Source organism: Amia ocellicauda, chromosome 14, assembly GCF_036373705.1.
Source record: "Amia ocellicauda isolate fAmiCal2 chromosome 14, fAmiCal2.hap1, whole genome shotgun sequence".
Classification (NCBI taxonomy): domain Eukaryota; kingdom Metazoa; phylum Chordata; class Actinopteri; order Amiiformes; family Amiidae; genus Amia; species Amia ocellicauda.
Window position 1 is genome coordinate 17429962 of NC_089863.1, and position 21569 is coordinate 17451530.

The 21569-nt window shown below is 42.3% G+C and overlaps 1 protein-coding gene across 4 annotated transcripts; it reads left to right on the top strand.

The window, feature by feature from the left end:
• Nucleotides 1–486: 486 nt before the first annotated feature.
• LOC136767825 (butyrophilin subfamily 1 member A1-like) lies at nucleotides 487–14447 on the top strand. 4 transcript variants are annotated; one of them, XM_066721852.1, is made up of 11 exons: nucleotides 489–1448; nucleotides 2104–2259; nucleotides 4356–4703; nucleotides 5717–5983; nucleotides 7593–7700; nucleotides 7925–7951; nucleotides 8255–8281; nucleotides 8710–8736; nucleotides 9066–9083; nucleotides 10117–10134; nucleotides 13679–14447. In XM_066721852.1, the coding sequence occupies exons 2-11, from the start codon at nucleotides 2187–2189 to the stop codon at nucleotides 14215–14217; spliced, it is 1452 nt and encodes a 483-aa protein (XP_066577949.1). In that variant the 5' UTR covers nucleotides 489–1448; nucleotides 2104–2186; the 3' UTR covers nucleotides 14218–14447. The 4 variants fall into 4 exon arrangements, with proteins under 4 accessions (XP_066577951.1, XP_066577949.1, XP_066577952.1 ...); XM_066721853.1 differs by lacking the exon at nucleotides 489–1448 and adding an exon at nucleotides 1512–1624; XM_066721854.1 differs by lacking the exon at nucleotides 10117–10134 and having other exon boundaries at nucleotides 487–1448.
• The last annotated feature ends 7122 nt before the right edge of the window (nucleotides 14448–21569 follow it).

The window sequence follows — 21569 nt, forward strand, 5'->3', positions numbered from 1 at the left end:
TCAGTATGTAGTGTATGCGCATCTCAGTCTGTAGTGTATGAGTCTCAGTCTGTAGTGTATGAGTCTCAGTCTGTAGTGTGTGCGTCTCAGTATGTAGTGTGTGCGTCTCAGTATGTAGTGTATGCGTCTCAGTATGTAGTGTGTGCATCTCAGTATGTAGTGTATGCGTCTCAGTCTGTAGTGTATGAGTCTCAGTATGTAGTGTGTGTGTCTCAGTATGTAGTGTATGAGTCTCAGTGTGTAGTGTGTGAGTCTCAGTGTGTAGTGTGTGCGTCTCAGTGTGTAGTGTGTGCGTCTCAGTATGTAGTGTGTGCGTCTCAGCATGTAGTGTGTGAGTCTCAGTGTGTAGTGTATGCGCATCTCATTTGCAATGATGTTGTAAGTCGCCCTGGATGAGGAGGTCTGCCAAGAAAAAAAAAAATAATAATAAATATATATATTACCTAACTAGTAAAATTGTATAAAATGGAAAGAGAGCGTTACTGTATCTTCTGTAACTGTTGATTCAGGCTCATCCGTACTAGATGGAATAAGAATAGGTTCATGCATAGAGAGATTCCAATTTAAATGGACAAATAAAATTATGAAAAGTGAAATGAAAACAAGTTTAAAAGTATATTCATCTTTGGGGAGGTGGGGGGCGACCTGCCACCGAGAAAGTTTGGGAACCAATCAAGACGGGGGCCTCCAGCATAAATGTTGCCTAGGGCCTCCACATGTCTTGGTGGGATCCAGGTGGGGGCTTTTCCAGCTTTTGGCTGCAGGGCTATGAACACACAGGATGTTCAATGAGTTGACAATCGATTCCCATCCCACACAAATCACCCCAGACCCGCCAAACCCAGCGCAGAGCAGCTCGCCTGCTCACTGATTGGGTCAGGAAGACCGTCACTCAAACCTGCTGGACCAATGGACAGCCAGGATCCACGCCTCCCCCCAGGCCCCGCCCCCACGACAGAACAGCGCCAAAACTCGTAACGAAAAACAACGAAGCAAAGAAAGTGAAAGTGAAGGAGAAGTGCTGCTCTTCAGAGCCGAGAAATAACCCGTCAGCACTGAGACTCCGGCTTGTGTTTGTGTTCATGACAGAGCAGCAGATTTCTGTGAAGAACAAGCAGAGAGGAGAGGAGAGGAAGGACAGGGTCACACACTGCAGTGACTGACAGACACAGAGAGAGAGACAGAGACAGTGAAGGAGAAGTGCTGCCTGTGTGCGCAGCTGCGGCGCCATTACTGAGTGAATCTGCGCTTCAGCTCCTCCTTGTCTCGGTACTGGATTACAGACACAGAGAGAGAGACAGAGACAGTGAAGGAGAAGTGCTGCCTGTGTGCGCAGCTGCGGCGCCATTACTGAGTGAATCTGCGCTTCAGCTCCTCCTTGTCTCGGTACTGGATTACAGACACACAGCCGCCCGACCGCCTCTGTGACGTCACGCTCCTGTGCACAGGTGACTCTCAGCTTCACTTCTTCTGTCCAAACTGTCTTTCTGTCTTTCTGTGCTTATTCTCACACTTTGTGAAAGTTTTGGCAACGCCTTTAAAAATACAATCCGCTGCTTCCTGTTTTACCACCGAGACTGAAGTTGATTTCCGGGCGCCATTGCTGCTGCGTGTCGTCTTGCTGGTATTAATGTCGGACACATTGAATACATACGCGTCTCTGGTCTAAAATGGCAGCATTTACAGCTGAAGAAATGTGTGCACAGTGTAATACTGTGTAATCTTGTGTAATATCAGTAAAGATCAATAAAAGGTCTCTATTGAACAGTTCACTCGTGCAGCGCAGACTCAGGACAGGAAAGCGCGGCGGTGAAGACAGACTGACGTCTGATAGTTGAGATAAATGAAGAGCTGGATCTCCCCAAATATAATCTAGTTAAAATATAGTGTTACATGTTCTCGTAAAGAAGACGATTTGGGAATTATTTCACAACCTTTGTTTTACTTGTGAATCATACGAATAATTTGTGAAAATCAGTAACAGGCCGCATATGTGCACAGACACGAGTGCAATGGCTGTATCTCCCAATCATAATAGCTGTTTATTGTGGTTATTCAGTGCAGTACACACAGTTTCTAATGTTACACTTTGCTGTTCCTCAGTTCTTCCTCACCTGGGCTCTGAGACACTGCTCTCCAGCTGGGATTGGCCTGCGAGTCTGTCTGTCTGTCTGTCTGTCCCAGGGATGAAGTCTGACCGATCAGAGTGGCTCTGTGTGATTGTCCTGCTGCTCCAGCAGACCTCAGTGTCAGGATCAGGTACAGTGAGGACACTTTTATTCTCCATAATGAACTGAGCTCAGACACTCAACAGCAGGGCTTCAACACAGCACAGCAGCCCAGCGCAGCTCAGCTTCAGCTTCTGCACCAGAGACACAGTCACTGCACAGCTCACACCAGTGTCTTTTTTCAAACATTTAACTTCAGTCTTGTGTTTTTTTCCACAATTATATATATAATATATATATAATATATATATTTAATAAATACTGGTCCCACAGCTCGGACCAGTGAGAGCAGACACAGCAATGCAGTAGTGTGGGAAAGCCTGTGTTTTTCAGAAGGGTGTGACTGCGCAGCTTCCCCTCAAGACACGTGAAGTTCTGATCCATAGACGTTGATTGGACTTGGGCTTCTATGACAAAAAAAAACATTAACAATATATTACCTGATTCATTGGGAAATTAAGAAACGTGACAGTCATTATTAACGTAGCCAACATCGCTAATTAACAGCTGAGTTACTCTAAGGTACGGTGCTTAAATGATGGCTGAATTAATATACGTCATTTATTTGTGTCTCAGCTCCACTCCCCAGTGTCAGTTCTCAGCTCCTGCTTTAGCTTCATGTTGGCTGGTTAATGATGGCTAATGTCAGCCATTCATATGTCCCATATAATACAATACTAATATACACTCACCTAAAGGATTATTAGGAACACCTGTTCAATTTCTCATTAATGCAATTTTCTAATCAACCAATCACATGGCAGTTGCTTCAATGCATTTAGGGGTGTGGTCCTGGTCAAGACAATCTCCTGAACTCCAAACTGAATGTCTGAATGGGAAAGGAAGGTGATTTAAGCAATTTTGAGCGTGGCATGGTTGTTGGTGCCAGACGGGCCGGTCTGAGTATTTCACAATCTGCTCAGTTACTGGGATTTTCACGCACAACCATTTCTAGGGTTTACAAAGAATGGTGTGAAAAGGGAAAAACATCCAGTATGCGGCAGTCCTGTGGGCGAAAATGCCTTGTTGATGCTAGAGGTCAGAGGAGAATGGGCCGACTGATTCAAGCTGATAGAAGAGCAACTTTGACTGAAATAAGCACTCGTTACAACCGAGGTATGCAGCAAAGCATTTGTGAAGCCACAACACGTACAACCTTGAGGCGGATGGGCTACAACAGCAGAAGACCCCACTGGGTACCACTCATCTCCACTACAAATAGGAAAAAGAGGCTACAATTTGCACAAGCTCACCAAAATTGGACAGTTGAAGACTGGAAAAATGTTGCCTGGTCTGATGAGTCTCGATTTCTGTCGAGACATTCAGATGGTAGAGTTAGAATTTGGCGTAAACAGAATGAGAACATGGATCCATCATGCCTTGTTACCACTGTGCAGGCTGGTGGTGGTGGTGTAATGGTGTGGGGGATGTTTTCTTGGCACACTTTAGGCCCCTTAGTGCCAATTGGGCATCGTTTAAATGCCACGGCCTACCTGAGCATTGTTTCTGACCATGTCCATCCCTTTATGACCACCATGTACCCATCCTCTGATGGCTACTTCCAGCAGGATAATGCACCATGTCACAAAGGTCGAATCATTTCAAATTGGTTTCTTGAACATGACAATGAGTTCACTGTACTAAACTGGCCCCCACAGTCACCAGATCTCAACCCAATAGAGCATCTTTGGGATGTGGTGGAACGGGAGCTTCGTGCCCTGGATGTGCATCCCACAAATCTCCATCAACTGCAAGATGCTATCCTATCAATATGGGCCAACATTTCTAAAGAATGCTTTCAGCACCTTGTTAAATCAATGCCACGTAGAATTAAGGCAGTTCTGAAGGCGAAAGGGGGTCAAACACAGTATTAGTATGGTGTTCCTAATAATCCTTTAGGTGAGTGTATATTACTTCCTATATTAATCTGTAATTGTACATAAATATGATGTACTGTATTATGTACTACAGTATTCTACATAATACTACACACATACTGCAGTGCACTGTTGTATTCTATAGTACCATGTGATGTAGTATAGTACTTACTACAGCAGATACAGCCATTAATGCTCCTGTTTCATAGTGATATCACTTGAGCCAACTGTGTGTTATTTGTCTCTCCAGAGAGGTTTGAGGTTCTTGGTCCACATTACCCCATTGCTGTTTACCCTGGAGAAGACACTGTTCTGCCCTGTTACCTCTCACCCAACATCAGTGCTGAGGACATGGAGATCAGGTGGTTCACAGAGGACCCCTCAGCCCCTGTCTGTCTCTTCTGGTACAGCCGGTATGACTTCGACAAGCAGATCCCGTCCTACAAGGGCAGGGCTGAGCTTTTCCCAGAGGAGTTCAGGAAAGGCAACGTGTCTCTGAGACTGAAGGATGTGCGCGGCTCTGATGATGGACTGTACAAGTGTCTGGTCGAGTCTGCAGACTCGTATGAAGAGGCTCTTATTGATGTGGTTGTCAGAGGTGAGTGGTTCATCACAGCTTGTAGGATCATCATGCACAGCATCAGCTTTTCTGCTTTCTTTTGTTTTGTCAGCACTTGTCCTTATGAGTCACTGATGACATTATCTCACTGACAAACAACTGGTATAATACTGTGCAGACAACACTGTACTGGTCTGCTTGTGCACTTCATAGCAGCTCTGAGCAGGATGTGTGTGCAGCTGCTGTTGCTGTCTATGGAGCCCTCGTGTTTATTTTTGTATTATGATATCTTCATAAGTTAACTATTCCAAAACATAATTTCCCCCAAATAACTTAATGCCAGGGTATTTTAAAAAGCATGTTCTCCGCTCAAATTAAAATGTCAATTTTCCTCATATAGCACCAGCTGATACCACAATGTTTTCCCATTTCCCTCAAGCCCCACCTACTGCTGTTCTCCAGATGGTTCAGTGTTTGCTGTCGCAGATTTATCTTTTTAAATTTCAACCCTCCTTTTATTATTTGCTTCAAATGTACTTTTGTTTTCCCCACAATAGTAATTGTTAATCTCTTGAGTTCTCATTTGAACATTTCAGTTTTGTGAAGTGTTTAAAACAGACACACATCTAACCAGTTCTCTGATTGGTTGTTCCATCAATACTGACACAACACAATACAACATCAATAAATCTGTTTCAATTATTAAAACAAAAAAAGTTACAACAACCAAATTGTGTTGTATAAGCACAACACTAGCCTTGTTGGGGTTCAGTTTGTTCATTAGTAATGTATCACAATATAATCCTCAACAGTTGAGCAGGTCCAATATTTTCTGATAGTATTAAATAGTATTGGTTTTCAATTTTATCTGAAATTGTACTATTATCTCTGTGTGTTTTCTTGTCATGTTGTTTTCTGAAACTGAAGTTTTAGATTGTTTTGTATCCTTTGAAAGAGCCCAGCAATGAAACAGTTTTTTCAAAATGTTGAATGACATATGTGTGAATGATACAATAATCTTTTTAATCTTGTTAAATGTCAACTGTTGACAGGCCAGCCCTCAGTGTCCCTCCACTCTGAAGGAGGTCAGACCCGGCTGGAGTTCAGGTCAGATCCGTACCCTGAGCCTGCAGTGATCTGGACAGACAGGGACGGACACGACGTCACATCACTGTCCAACACCACAGTGCAGAGAGACAGTGAGGGGCGTCTCAGTCTGAGGAGCTCCATCCCAGTCAGACAGGAGTCCAATGTCTTCAGCTGCCTGATTAGAAGTGCAGTATCTGAACCAAACTGGGAACCACAACTCCACATATCCAGTGAGTATTCACTATAGACTGGTTTTCTGGACAGCTGTCGTGGTTGAAGTTGCTTTAGTCATCACAGTATTCGGTGAAAGATGCTGGCATTTGTTATACCGTTACCTAAACTGCTTAACTGATCTGTGATTTCTTGGTATAACTCGATCCAACAACATTTTAAATGTATATTTTAATCAGGGGTGTCATGCAGCTAAATGTTTTTTTGGGGCGGGACAGTCGGGAAAACAAATTACGATTGTTACAAATGGATGGTATTTAATGCTTTTAACCACATCTGTAGGGTTATTTTAAATGTAAGTGTACTTTAATGTAATATGGTGTGAATACTGTATTGTACAAACTATAAGAACAATTAGATCAATGTAAGTGCAACTGAAGCTTTTAATAACTAAAGCATTTATTTGGTCTTGTTGTACTATTTCTGTTTTAACTTTATCCCCCTCAACAATAATCACCACCTCCTACCTGTCTGAACCTCACTGGTGCTGCTGCTGATACTGCAGCTTCAGGGGAGACTTCAGTCACTGGGGCTTTAAAATCAAAACTTGAATACACTGCTCTGCATCCTCACTCAACATACTTTTTTTTAAAGAGGGAAGGGTCTAAAACAAACAATACTAGTTTCGTTTTTCCTAGTACTAGTTTATTTCTGCATCTACACACAGTTGCCCTCCAGATTTATTTATACCTTATTCAGTGAAACAAAATGTTGGTTTTAGCAATAAAAACAATGTATAGTGGTTCTTTTTTTTGTACTAAATACATACATATAATAAACACTAATCATTATTAGATATCGCAAAAACATGTATTGGATTTGAATATTTAAATGGTAATTAAATATTTAAATGATTTATGGTATGAATAATTGTGAACTTCATTTTTGAACAAATATGCAAATACTGGAGAAATACTGAATTTCTGCTGTTTTGTCATTCATTTATGCAATAAATACTGAATGTACACTTGCATTTATGTTGCCGAAACCCACTGTAGAAGGATGTGAATAATTCTGGAAGCAACTGTATCTGTGTTAGTAGTATTACTATAGCTCAATTTCTTCTCTGACAACTTACGTTTGGGAATTAAAATGCAGGAAAGCACCTGAACACTTAAATAAAATACAAAAAGTAAAATGATTGACGCAATGTGTGCTGTACACCCAAGTTACACAAAAAACATTAAATGTTTACCTTTTTTTAAATGATGTTTATTGACACATGTTGTTACTGCCTTATAAAACAATAGTACGATAAAACAACGCCTATATTTGTATTTTCTGAACTATTGTTTTAAGCAGATTGCGAACTGATTGAAAATGGAACATTACCACAGAAATAAGAAATTACGGGTTAAAAAACATGTTATAGGCTACTAAATTTAACAAAACGAAGACTGCATAATATATATATATATATATATATATATATGCTTCAAACTGCCAACGAATAAACAAGATAAACTAAAATGTCTAAACAAAGTGAATTTTAAAGAGCCTGTTCCGTCTCATCCCAGTGCTGTGTGGCTTCATCAGTAGGGATCAGGCCAGTGTCTGAGGAGCTGAGTGTCAGTTCCTGTGTGTTGATGCTGCTGTTCTGTTCTCCAGGGGACTTCTTCCCTGACCCCTCTGGGTGGATGGTGTCTTTATTCCTAATGGCCACTCTCACGGTGGCAGCAGCTGCTCTTCTGCTGATCCAGTGGAGACGAATGGACAGTGAGTGTCTGGATGCTTGTGTGGCATTTCATGAGTTACATAGATAGTGGACAGTGTGGAATCAATATTAATGTGTGCCTGGGCAGCAGTTAAGAGGAACAGTAAGTCTACCAATCCCTGTCCCAGCTGGACCATTTAAACCAGAGCTTCATCACTGGCAGTCAGGAGTCTGTAAGCATTGTTATTCATGCCACTCTCTGTATTTTATTTTAATTTTTCTGCAGAGAAAGAGAGACTCTTTGAATCTCAAGGTAAGTAAATTAATACATTTGAATCCTCATCTGTAGCAGCTCCTCATTCATTTGAAGTTGCAGGACCATTAAAAGGACTTGATTCCAGCCAAATCCTACATGATAGGAATTCAAAATTGATACTTCTAAACATGTAATACAAATATAATAATACATGTACATTCATTTTCAAATCAATTGAGTATATCAGTAAAAGACCACAAATAACAATTTGCATTACATTTGCAAAAATAATACATTTAATGTGTTTGACTGTCTTTGATCTTTATTAGATTAATGGTCTGTTATGTTTTTTATGTGCAGTGCTTCCTGTACTTCGCAGTCAGCTGGGTAAGTTTTCTGCTGCCATTGTGTGGAGCAATAAGATAAAAGAACCAGCAATCAAACGTACACTGCACTGCAGCTTGTCTGTGTTCAAGTATTTGAACGTTAAACAGATGGTAAAGAATCATGGTTCAGTACTGCATGCTTCAGTACAGCAGACTGTGCAGCTGCTTGTGTTGAGTCAGTCTGAAGCAGTTTCACAGCTGACTGATACTGGTCGTGTGTAAATCTCGCTCTGGGGCTGCTAATAACCCACAACACTGTGTGAGCTGCCATGTAAGACTGCTAGCTTAAGTGTGCAGCAATAAATACATACACTGAGGTGTTTTCCAGCACTGCTATTCTTTACTACAGTGCTGTGTGCTGTAGTGTGTATTTGAAAGTGCCCAGGCCTGACACCAGTGTCTCTGACTCACTCCTGTGTGTCTTTGCAGATGAGGAGTATCAGTGGACATTCAATGGTAAGTAAATCCATAAAGACATTGAATTCTCCTCTATAGCCAGTAGGCGTCCATCTCACATAGCAGCCCTTTAAAAGCATCACTCCTGCTTTTACCCACAGAATGAGCAGATTGTCTCAGTGTGAATAAACATTCACTGTCCATGGGTTAGTATTATTAGTAGTGTTTAGAGGAAATAAAGGGAAATGGGATGCATTTATATTTTTACAATTTTTACTTATTCAGTTTTTTTATCATACTGAACCTAAACAAAGTGGTATTGTCATCAGGTAGAGGTGCAATATTAAAGCAGTTTCCCTGTCATTAATGGTCTGTCTCTTTCTGTGCAGTTCGTCATGGACGATGGGGTGAGTGTTTAATGAGTCTCTATGAGAGGCAGGGAGACACACATCCAGTCTTTTCAGACACATGAGACAACAATTTAGTGGGTCAGGAATTAGTGCATTTTTCCATTATTATTGGTACAATATTACTGTGGTGAGAAGAGAATCCAATTTGACCATTAATATTGGTAGTCCAAGAAACCAAGGGAATAATTTACATTTCTTCACCATTTCCTGAGTGCTGGCAGCCTTTGGCAAGAAAGCTTGAAAAACAAATAAGTAATTTTCCGCTTTCCTTTTTTCTGTGTGGACTTATTCCATTTTTATACATACATGTTTTTCACTTTGTGGTTGGCATATATTCTTGGCCCTCTGTAATAATAAGTCTTGCTTGCTGCCAGCTCAAAGCTGTGGGGAACTGAGAGGCCAGTGGCTGCCGTGATGTGACAGTCTTGTGAACCTGGCAGACAGGGCTGCAGGAGCAGTGACAGCGCAGAGACAGATATGCAGCATTAGCTCAGTCCAGCGCTTACACACATAATGTGTCTGAGGAGGGCAGACTGCAGGGCTGGACTCGGAGAGGAAAAGCAATGCAAAAACACCCAGAAGCATTGATGCTGAGGCACCTAAATGGACAGAGAGGGAAAGAGACCAAGCCAGAGCAGAGAGCACACATGGAAATCAACAGTGTGGGCAACGACAGGACAGGGCAAACATACAGGACTTACAGAAGCGCGTTTATCACTGCAGAGCAAGGGCAGCTTTGTGTTGTTAGGGTAACTAACGTGTCTAAACTGAATAAGCCAGAAACATCATCCTACTTCAAACATGTACTTTAAAAGTTTTAAAAACATCATATGGTAAAATAAACATATAGTATTAATATTAAAACAGTGTTTATCTTATTGTAATCAACCTAATCACAGTCATAATTTGCAATGAGGTTTACTTTTATTTAACCCATGGCCCTGTACTGGATGCAGTGGTCATTGAAAGTGGAGGGGTAGAATATTAAAGCCCTTTTAATTGTCATTAATGATTGTCTTGTCGTTTGCAGCTCGTCATGGACAGTGGGGTAAGTGCTCTCTCTTGATGCTTTATAAGAGGCAGTTAATCCCACCTGCAGCCTCTGCAGAGCTGACACAGCCACTGGCCTCTTGTGGAAAGTGACATTAGATAATTTTCCTCAGAAGCATGAACATCATTTAATATCCCTAAATTGTCTTCTCGTGGTGACAGAGGGGAGGGAGTTCAGCTGTGAGCTCTGTGTCCTCCTCCCAGCGCAGGGCTGATAATAATGGCGTCTCTCTGTACGGCCCAGACAGATGGGCAGTTGGGCTTCGAGGACTTCATCGTTCTTTTTCCCTGTCTGCGATTGGGCCACTACTCAGTTCTGACTTCATCCAAAGCCAGCAGTCCAGGGCTCTGTCGTTTTCAGGCAGGGTCATTATGAGTAAGAGTCGTCGTTGTCCAGTGCAGGTCAGGTCACAGATCGGGGTCTCAAATCCAAAGCGTTGGGGGGGGGGGGTGCATTATTATTATTATTTTTATTTCTTGGCAGATGCCCTTATCCAGGGTGACTTACAACATAAGTGCAAACAAAGTGCAAAAATACAGTGAAGTACAAGGCATCAATCATTACATATTCAATTCAGCTAAAACAGCAATTCAAAATACATTTTCCAAATTCCAATTTACAATTTACACAAGTACAGTAAGAGACTTCCTACAATTAAGACGGTGAAAGCTAAGTGCTGTCAAGATGTAGGGTCACAGACTAGGGCTACGGGAAAGGGAGCAAGGAGGAAAACAATCAAGGACGCGAGAAGCATAATAAAAACTGTGAAGTGCTATCTAGCAGGGATAGAGGACTAATATTACAAGTACTGTCTGAAATGATGTGTCTTGAGTAAGTGCCGGAATGAGGTCAAGCACTCTGCCGTTTTGACTTCAGTGGGCAGGTCGTTCCACCATTTAGGGGCAAGGGATGAGAAGGAGTGGCTCTGGAGGAAGGGGAGCAGAGAGGAGGTAGAGTTAGTCTTCTGGCACTGGACTAACTCAGCATTACCCTTCTATACTAATGTCTGATGAGACACAGGTGTGCGGCAGGTATTTCTCCAGAGATCATTGAAGGGCAGAATAGGGAGGCACTACATCTGCAAATACTGCCAATCATTAACTGCTCCCCATGGGGTGTCACACATGGGACTGATCACACAGGGACACAGCAGCTGATTGTTTTACTGGGAAAAGCATTTGTATATCGATATTATTCCTGCTGTGTGCACAGTGAGTGTGCGGTGGGGTATTTACCTGTGGTACAGGAGCCCTCCTACCAGGGGCAACACCAGGGTAGTTCTTGGGGTGGTGGGTGTCCCCCTAAATCTATCCGCCTCCCTACAGCCAGTAAGTATATCAACCACAATACGCTGCCCTTTTGTTTCGGGGGGAAAAAAAATTGCCAAATCTCCAGCGAACACCTTCAAATGGAAACGCCTCCTTGTCTAAGTCAACCCATGCAGTATAAATTGATGTACCTGTACTTCTCTCTGTTATAAAAAAACAAACCGCAACAAACATCATCCAATCTGACAAGTTCTGATGTTTACAGCCAATCACTGCAACAATAGCAATTATTGGAATTACTGCAGCAAGTCCAGTGGCAACACTGAGCCATTTTTATTGCAGCCTTCAACAGAGACTCACAGGATAACTGTTAAACAGGTCTGGTCATGATTAAAATCAATAAATCAGTCATTGTATCTGCATCTGTATTGTATGCAGTTAAGTGTAAGCCTTTCTCTCTGAATTTTACATTCATCTTGGGTTAATAAATTGAATGAAATGAAAAAGTAAAGACTGATATGTTGAATAGAAGAGAAACAAGCGGTGCTAGTTGTAATGCAGGTACAACGCAAGTGTGTCAGTGTGTCCAGCAGCTGCTGTGCTGAGCCGATGGACTCGGGTTCAGGTTTGGGAAGCAGCTCAGTGATCTGCGCAGATGGATGCATGTTTTGATGTCAATACGTTTTATTTCACCTGAAGCTACAATACAGTCAGTTCCGTTAAAAAGCAAGTCGTTGTGTGTCAGACTCTGTTCACTGACCGGGACATCACAATAGTAAGAAATGCTCGTTTCATTATTTCTGTTTGTTTAGAGGCTATACACGTTGACTGGGATATGTGCTAATAAAGGCAATGTACTAAATATATAACACACATCTCTGAATAAACTTAACCACAAATACGATGGCTTATCTAAAGATCGTGCTTCTTCAGTTGTAGATTCAGGACAGCATTGCAGTCCCAAGTTAAGTGTGCAGTTCATGGTATTTAATTTCGATACTCAGTCCATATGAATCAAATCAATACAGAAGTGACTGTATCCTCTTCACTTCAGTGCAATATAAATGTACAGAGGAGGGGGTTGAACTTGTGGACGGGGGGGGGGAATAAAAAGAGATGGCCTTTGATTTTACATCTTTATCTTTTCTTATGCGGATACCTGTAAATAATAAATTATTATTAACTTTCACTGAAATTAATATAATTATTCCACCATTATTAAGGACTGAATGTGTCCAGTTGTTTTGTGGACACCCTGTCTGTCATTTATCTCTGGAAACTATATTGTCTTGTATTATTATTTCCTATTGCAGAGTAGAGCTCATAGAGGAGAGAGAGGGAGGAAACTTTAGACACTTTTGAAAGGACGAGTGAATAGTATTTCCACAATGATGAACACAAGCCCTGTTTGCTCGTCAGCACTGGGCTGTGTGGTGATGGTTGGTCTGATGGTGTTGTCTTGCTCAATGGCCTGCACTGTGAAAGAGGGTCAGGACCTCGTTAGCATGTGGCTGCAGATAAACCAGCTCGTCAGCTAAAGTCAACAGGAGTCGCATCACATGCATGGATGTGTATTCATTATCCTCGTCAGTTACTGTCAAGTGACCGTGGTCTGTCAATAAACATATATATTTACACCACGATCTGCACCAGCGCTGCTTACATACAGAGGAAAGCGCATTCAGTTCGTTAATAACAGTAACTGAAGCCTCGGCTCCGCCGGTTTGAGCGCCGCGTCGCTGTTTGTAAAGCAGCCGCTCAGATCCGCCTGAGGAGCAGCAGCGACGTGTTAAAAACACAGAGACACCGCGACTCACCTGACGAGACAGGACTGTGTCTGTGTTATTATCTGTGCTTCACACCATCAATACACGTTTCTGTTACACACATTAGGAGGAGCTGGACGTGTAGAGACGACATTATATTCACACCAGCAGCGGCCAGTTAACCGGCTCTGAACAGAGGAAACCGCATGAACTGCACAGATACATTCACTGTGAACATGAAACACACAGTTACATGTCGAAATCATGGATCATCCTGAATGAATCATTAACTCAATCGGATACTTACATCTCTGCATTGACGCTCGGATGTAGAAAAACGGCACAAAGGAGAGGAGGTTTGTTTGCAGGTTTGCAGGAGAAAATGGCTGCCTAAGGACATTTGCAGAAAATGTGATGAACTAAATGTTAAACACTTGAACACTAGAGGCGACACGTCACAAGCTAAAGGTCTTTCTGATCCCAGTGTTTCCTCTTGTTTTCCCACAGCTGATGTGACTCTGGATCCTGATACAGCACACTGTGCACTGACCCTGTCTGAGGATGGGAAGAGAGTGAGACGGGGAGACAGACAGCATCTCCCTGACAATCAGCAGAGATTTGATTTCTGGTCCTGTGTCGTGAGCAGAGAGAGCTTCACCTCAGGGAGACACTACTGGGTGCTGGAGGTGAATGGAGGGTGGATAATAGGAGTCACCAGAGAGTCTGCAAACAGGAGAGGAGGGATCAGCTTCACTCCCCAGCAGGGATACTGGTGTCTGGACTGTGACTCCTCTTCTCTCTCTGCTCTCACTGACCCTGAGACCCGCCTCCCTCAGACTCTGCGTCCCAGGATGCTGGGGGTGTGTGTGGACATTGAGGAGAGACGGGTCTCCTTTTACACAGTGGAGTCCAGGGCTCATATCTACACCTTCACTGACATGTGCTTCCCTGAGGGAGACAAGATCTATCCTTTCTTCCGGACCTGGGATAGAAACAGAGACCTTGTGATTCTGCCTCCTGTTGAGACTGAAACGGGACATTCATGAGAAAATCGTTATTATTATGATGATGTCGCTCTGTGGCTCCTGCGCTTCTATATATATGTTGTAAAATAAGTGTCTCTTATTAATTCAGTTATTAGTTCAGCTCTGCAGCCTCACGGGTTTCTGACCGAGTGAAACACCTTCGTTCATTTAGGAAATCAACACGTTAATAACTTTCTCATTATTGGAAAACGATGTATGTTTTTTTTAATAAACTTAAAAACCTCTATTTACCTCAATATTGTGATATTTTGTCCAGTAACGTAATTGAATGAAAAGACAAACTCGTACAGAATATGGGTTAATTGTAAGTGTGCTGGAGGCGGGGCTTCAGTCCAGCTGGCAGCGAGCGGATTGGCTGGAGCTGAAACAGCGCTGCGCTCTGACTGGCTGGTTTTGAGGCGGAGTGACGTGCGGATCCTGCTGACGTCACTGTAGAGAAATGGCGTCTGTGCTGTGGATTTGCTGTCCAGTAGCTGCGAGTTGAGCTTCATTGCCGTGTCTGTAGTGACATGATGTCCCTTGTGTCCACAGCAGTGTCACAAAGACACAACACTGTCTCTTACACAGCGCTTGATTCAGCTGCTCTTTTGATAAGCCTGTATATGTGTGTTTATGTATAGTGTGTGTGTGTATATGTCTATATCTATATATGTGTGTGTGTGTGTGTGTGTATATATATATACCTATATCTATATCTATATATCTCAAACAATCGGATCAGTGCGGCCTGATTATTATTTTATTTATAGCAGACGTTGGTCTTGATCTGCTTTGTACTGCAATCTGCTGTCTGACTACATCAGTGTTTGTGCTGCTGACTGTCATAGTGCAGCTTCTATAAACGTTTCCATTTGAATCCCATCCCTCATGTCTTTATTGTTAATGTTATCTTTACAAGTCATGAATACTCCTTAATTCCACCTAATTTGTATAAAAAGGCATGTTTTCTTCTCACAGTAAATCAATGTGCATGTTTCTCACACAGCACCGTACCCAGTGTCACAATGTGTCTTTATTATTCACTCAGGCCCCACCTACTGCTCTTCTTCACACGGTTCAGTGTTTGCTGTCACAGATTGATCTTTTTCAGTTTCACCCTCATTTCATTATTTGTTTCAAATGTATTTTCTTTTACCCCCAATAGTAATTGTTAATCTCTTGAGTTCTCATGTTCTCTTTTCAGTTTGTGTTTAAAACAGACACAACTGACCAGTTCTGTGGTTGGTTATGCCTTCAGTGCGGACACAACACAATAATACAACATCCATAAATCTGTTTCAATAACTTTTATTTAAAGCATAAATAACAAATACATTGTGTTGTATAGTCAATAAGAACACAAGCCTTGTTGGGGTTTATTTTTGGTAATTAGTACTGTATCAAAATATAATCCTCCACAGCTGAGCAGGTCTAGTATTTTCTATTAGTATTAAATACTATTGGTTTTAAAGAATATCTGTAATTTTACTATTATCTGTACATGTTTTCTTGTAATGTTGTTGTGTGATGCAAGACGTTTTCTGAAACTTAGGTTTTAAATTGTTTTGTCTCCTTTCACAGAGCACAAAACTGAACCCGTTTTGTCAAAATGTTAACTGACCTATGTGTGAATGATTTTAATTTTAGTGAAATATATCAATTGTTGATGAACTCATAAAGCTGTGGTAACTGTTAGCAGGCCGGCCCTCAGTGTCCCTCCACTCTGAAGGAGGTCAGACCCGGCTGGATGCAGGTCAGAGGGCTGGTACCCTGAGCCTGCAGTGATCTGGACAGACGGGGACGGACACGACTGGAGAGAGACAGTCAGGGGCGTCTCACTGTCAGCAGCTCCATCCCAGTCAGACAGGAGTCCACTGTCTTCACCTGCCTGATTAGAAGCATAGATCCTAAAATAGACTGGGACGCCCAACTCCACATACCCAGTGAGTATTACATATTTACACACTATTTTGACTGTTTTCATGCTCAACCACTTCAACTCCAGATGGAAAAATGAAAACCCTTCCCAGGTACCTGATTTGAATGATGATGTTTTAACACCTGAAACTGCCTTAAAATGTAAATATTTGATGATTGAAATACAAAAAATGTACACAAATGTGTTTTTCATTAACCCTTTAAGCTCATAAACCCATAAACTACAACTAAACAAGTACAACTAACAATAAAACTACTACTAATAATATGAAACTCTATTTATATACTTGTAAAAGGTGAATGGATTGCTGCAATAGACATCAGACAAACGGCTAGATGTGCACAGGTACATTGGAAGCTCTAAACCACATGAGATTGTATAAAAATGTCTCATGATCGCCCTCCCCGGCCCTCAATACACATTGTGCAGTACGAGCACTGGCTTTGGGAACGAAACCTGAAACGCTGGACTAAGAAGCCACTAATAGAATAAGAGTCTTGACGTACGCATGGTACTGTGTGAGGGATTTTAAATATACATTTTGGTACAAACTGCTTAAATTTGACAATTAGAATAGACTATTAATAAAGTAAGATCTATTTTTGTATTCTGTAGCCCTGTGTTTGTGTCTGTAAACTGGATTTCCAGGTTCATTAGAACCACAGTCTCGTCCCAGTGCTGTGTGGCTTCATCAGTAGGGATCAGGCCAGTGTCTGAGGAGCTGAGTGTCAGTTCCTGTGGGTTAATGCTGCTGTTCTGTTCTCCAGGGGACTTCTTCCCTGACCCCTCTGGGTGGATGGTGTCTTTATTCCTAATGGCCGCTCTCACGGTGGCAGCAGCTGCTCTTCTGATAATCCAGTGGAGACGAATGGACAGTGAGTGTCTGGATGCTTGTGTGGCATTTCATGAGTTACATAGATAGTGGACAGTGAAGAATTGTTTTAGACTTGGAAAGAATGCCACAAAGCTAACCATGTTGTGATCACAATTTGCCATTGGTTCTCTAATTAGTGTCCCTCTGACTCAGTCCTGGTGAATCGGGATGAAAGGGGAGAGCTGCGTACGATGGAAAGAGGCGAGGGGGATGAGAGGGACAGTCCAAAGTCGGAAGACAATGGCAATCTGATCTCAACTGAGAGGGGGACTGGAGGAGTTATTGGAAGCGTGCTGGATTGAACGTGGGCAGGCAGAGCGCGAGCAACGTCTGCCAACCAAAGCCAGGAGTGGAATTTAAAGAACTGGGCAAAGCGCAATTGGAGTAATGTGTGAACTATGTGAGTGGACATTCTTTTTAACCTTACCCGTTCCCCAAACTGTTTTGCTTGCAATTGTTTTTATATTGTATGGCCTTTACTTTTGTTTTTAACTGAGCCACTAAGTAGCCACTCTCATTTGGGGTGAGGGTTTGAATGACTGGCCTATTGGGAGGGTAGCTTGTGGGGTTTAGTATTAGTATTGGTAGTTGTGTGTATTCCATTTGGTAATGGGTTATCTTTAAAGTGGTTTGTGATTTGGTTTTGTTTTCATGTATTGTATTTATTGGGTTTGTAGAGGACCTCCCTGAGGTCCACTTATTTTCACCTCCATCCCAAGTTTGTAGAGGCAGGGAAGTAAAAGGGGTAGAAGGGATCTTAAAGTAAGTGGCTATTTGTTGTGTGATTAATAAAGGCCGTTTTTATTTACTTCTGTCTCCCCGATTCCTCCTCATCGACTGTATATGTATTACTCACCTTTCTGGATCTTCCTGGTATACTGAAGGTGGTGGCAGCGATTTCGTTACCCTGGGTGGGTGTAAATCGTTATTTTACTCCAGAATAAATAGGCCAACGCTACAACTGCTTTGCTTTTACAAGCGTTGATTGGGTGATTGCATTGCATTTAGATCAATTTCTTTTTTCCGGGATTATCAATCTAAATGAAAGCACTGACAAAGTAAATTTGTTAAAACTCAAACTTGAGATTTTACTGGGGCACAGCAGATTTATACTGGGGGACGTACCCCAGTAAAAGGGGTCTAGTGATGTCCATGAATACAGGTCTATCAGGGAATTCATGTAGATCTGTATCGGTTCTGTAAACAAGCAGGAGGTCAGGCGATGGGGAATTCAATACAAGAGGGGTAATCCGGAAGGCAAGGTTGAGGAAGGGAAAGCTAAGGTCAGTAACTAGTATGCTTACTAACCCAAGGCTCGGCAATGCAGTGAGGAAATACTGGCAAGACTTCACGAAGAGGTCAGCTAACAAAGGAGACTATATAGAGAATGAGAAGAGGTAGGTAACTGGGGACAGATGTGTGTTAATTGAACGTGAAATGTAAAGCAGGTTCAATAAGGTGCAACAGAGAAAGCCAGGCAAAGGGGAGAGACGGATGGTAATATGAAGACATCTAGTGGTGAAAAGTGGAAATAGTCAGGTGTAAGACGTTATACATTAAATGTCTATCTGAAGCCATGTCTACATGAATTCCCTAATAGCCCTGTACTCTAATCAAAATATGCCCTGACTTCAGAAAGGTGCTGTAAAAGTGTTTAAAGGACAAAGTAAAAGTGCATTTAATAAATGTGGTGGGGCATTTCAGATGCATTTTGTTTGGAGATCAATAAAAGCACTCCAACACTGTGTGCAGAGCTGGTACATACCTACCCCAAAATACTTAAAGCTGTTATTGCAGCGAAAGGTGGCTCTACCAAATACCAAATATTGTTTGAGGGTTAAATACTTGTGCAAGCAACTTTTTTTTTCTTACAAATATTTCCAACATAAAACCAGTGTCACCTTACAGTAATTGATTTTGACTGTGAGTGTGTTAAAATAAAATCAAACTGAACGAAATTACAACCATTTGTAATTCCGTAATATGAGAGAATTGGTCAGGGGTCTGAATACATTTGCAAGGCCCTGTATACACGTAGATGTTGATTTCGTTTTGGAATCCATCAGGATATGAGTTTATCATAACACAGAGAGGGACATTGTGTAAACATTACTAGTAAACTATAACATATTGTAACGACCCAGGGGTTCTGGCCGTGACGGGGACTCAAACCCCATTCTCCCATGCCACAATGCAGCAATCTTACTGCATCCCTAAGGCCCAGGCCTCTTACTGTAGCGATCTCGAGCCTTGATATGTTTGACCTATAGGTCTCTTCATTGACAATATATATGCATGCATATTAATATATGTATGTGTAAAATCCGGACACAAGGAGGGAGAGAGTCTCGGGTTCCGTTGGTGTCTGTGCTTTATTGGGGTTCACAGGGGACAAACACAAGGGGGTAAAATAAGGAAAGCAAAACAAAAACGTCCACACAAAATAGGTGGCTCCGGGCAGTTAGGGTTGTAGGTCTCAGTCCCTTTTCTTGGCGGTTAGCTGCCCCCGTCGGGGAGGGAAAGGGATTAAATAGACAGAGCACAGCTGCCGCTGATGTCACAGTCGCCTCGGTGTTCATTGCTCACAGTTGCGAGTCCGCAGCCTGTTAGCGAGGGAGCGACAACACAGCTGCGGCACATGAGCACCTCAGCAGCAGATGTCAGCAGCAGCCGTGCCATGACAGACAGCGGCCTGTCACAGTATGGTTATAAATAATCCGCAGCTGGGATTGATCCTTGGGAAAGTACTGGATATTAGTTCTCAATTCAGTGCACTGGTCTCAAAGTCGTACCGCGTTTTCACTTGCTGCCTCAGTACATTCCGCACAGAAGTGAAAGTTGTTGTCTGTTTGTGCAGTGTTTTGAAGAGATCCTCCTTGCACACGCTTTGTTTAATTTGAAGTGTCTGTTGGAGTAACGTCTTTCTCAGTGGCGATTTCTAGAGTCTGCTGGGTTCATCACCATTAGGCTATGTTATATATAACCTTGGGGGCCCCCTAACGGCGTGGGGCCCCAGGCAGTTGCCTGCCTTGCCTGTTCACAAGCTGCACCTCTGGTCTTTCTGTTGGCTTTGTACACAAGCTGTTACACAACAGAAATGAACTCTGTGAAGGATCATGCTGTTATGATGCAGGTGGGGGATTGATTACCTATTACCTATGTACAATATTACGAGAAGAAAAGCAGCTTTTAAAAAAAAACAAAAAAACATGAGAATCTTTATTTTTAATATTTTTAATATTTTTGTATGTAACGTGAAACTCTTCAAATTGTTGTATTCAGTTTAAAATGTGGTTACCTCAAAATACAGCAAATATGCACACAAACTGCTCCCACCTAATTGCTCTGGGAAATTTTCATATACATTAATTCCACAATGAATGCTCTTGTAGCAGTCTCAGCCCTTATATGTTTTTGTTTGATTAAAATCAATTAAAATACAAAGTTTAAAATGAATTTTAAAGACACAAAACACAAACACAAACAACCAGCGAGCAGTGCAGGCGAGAGGATCAGCAGTGGGGATTATAAGACCTAAGCTTTTCTTCCCTTGTCCGCTCTCACTCCCCACTGCTGCTCCGCCCGTCCTCTCGCCTGCACTGTCCCGGGAGCGGCCACCCCGTCACTGGCGACACAGGGGCTTTAAGTACTCCAATCAATTATTCAATTAAAACATGCACTGCATGGGGACTGGAGGGGGAGAACACAAATTAAAACGTGCAGACGTGAAAGGTGTGTATTTAATTGAAATAAAAGTGCAAAACATGTAGGAGGCTGAGACTGCTACACTCTGCCTACTATTCTACTTATGTTGTGCAGATGAAGGTATCTCTCCTAAGAATTCAATACTATTTTAAGATTCTGTCAATTCTTTGTGGTTAACAGAGAGGTTCTCATGTCTCTCGTTCCTCTGCAGGCTCACACTCACTGTGCTTCTTGCACACGTTGAACAGCCAGCAGACCAGCTTCAAACAGTAACGGCTGTGGTGATGGTGGATGACGTACACATGGAGTACTATGACAGCGACTCGAAGAAGATTGTAGCGCCAGGACTGGCATGCAGCCTCGGACACCCAGGCTACTGAACTACTGCAGCGGAACATCATGCCACGCTTCAACCACAGAGGGTGAGTGGGCTGACCAGATGAGAGCCTTGCCAACCCCAGGAGATGGGGAGGAAAGGCTCTGTCCTCCAGGCATGCCAAGCTCCATACTGACAAGTAACCCATTCTGAAACTGTAGTTGGATAGATAAGGGGGTGTATGCTGTCATAGGTGCTGAGAACTCGTTTTGCAGAGCTAAGTTATCCAGGCTTTTTTATTATTGGAAAAAGTGCTGAGATTACTCGTCTTGTATAGGTATGACATTGGCAGTGTATTACTGCTGATGATTAAAAGTTTGAATGTCTGTTGCAATTGAAATAAAGACAGGTTTAGGTTTGTGTTTGTATTTTGATAAGTGTATTAATAAGTAGTGACTCTTGCTCCTCCCTGTGTGTAAAGTGTCAGTGCTTCAGCTGTGTTGTGTGTTTGGTGTCCTGCAGGAGTTCACACCTACCAG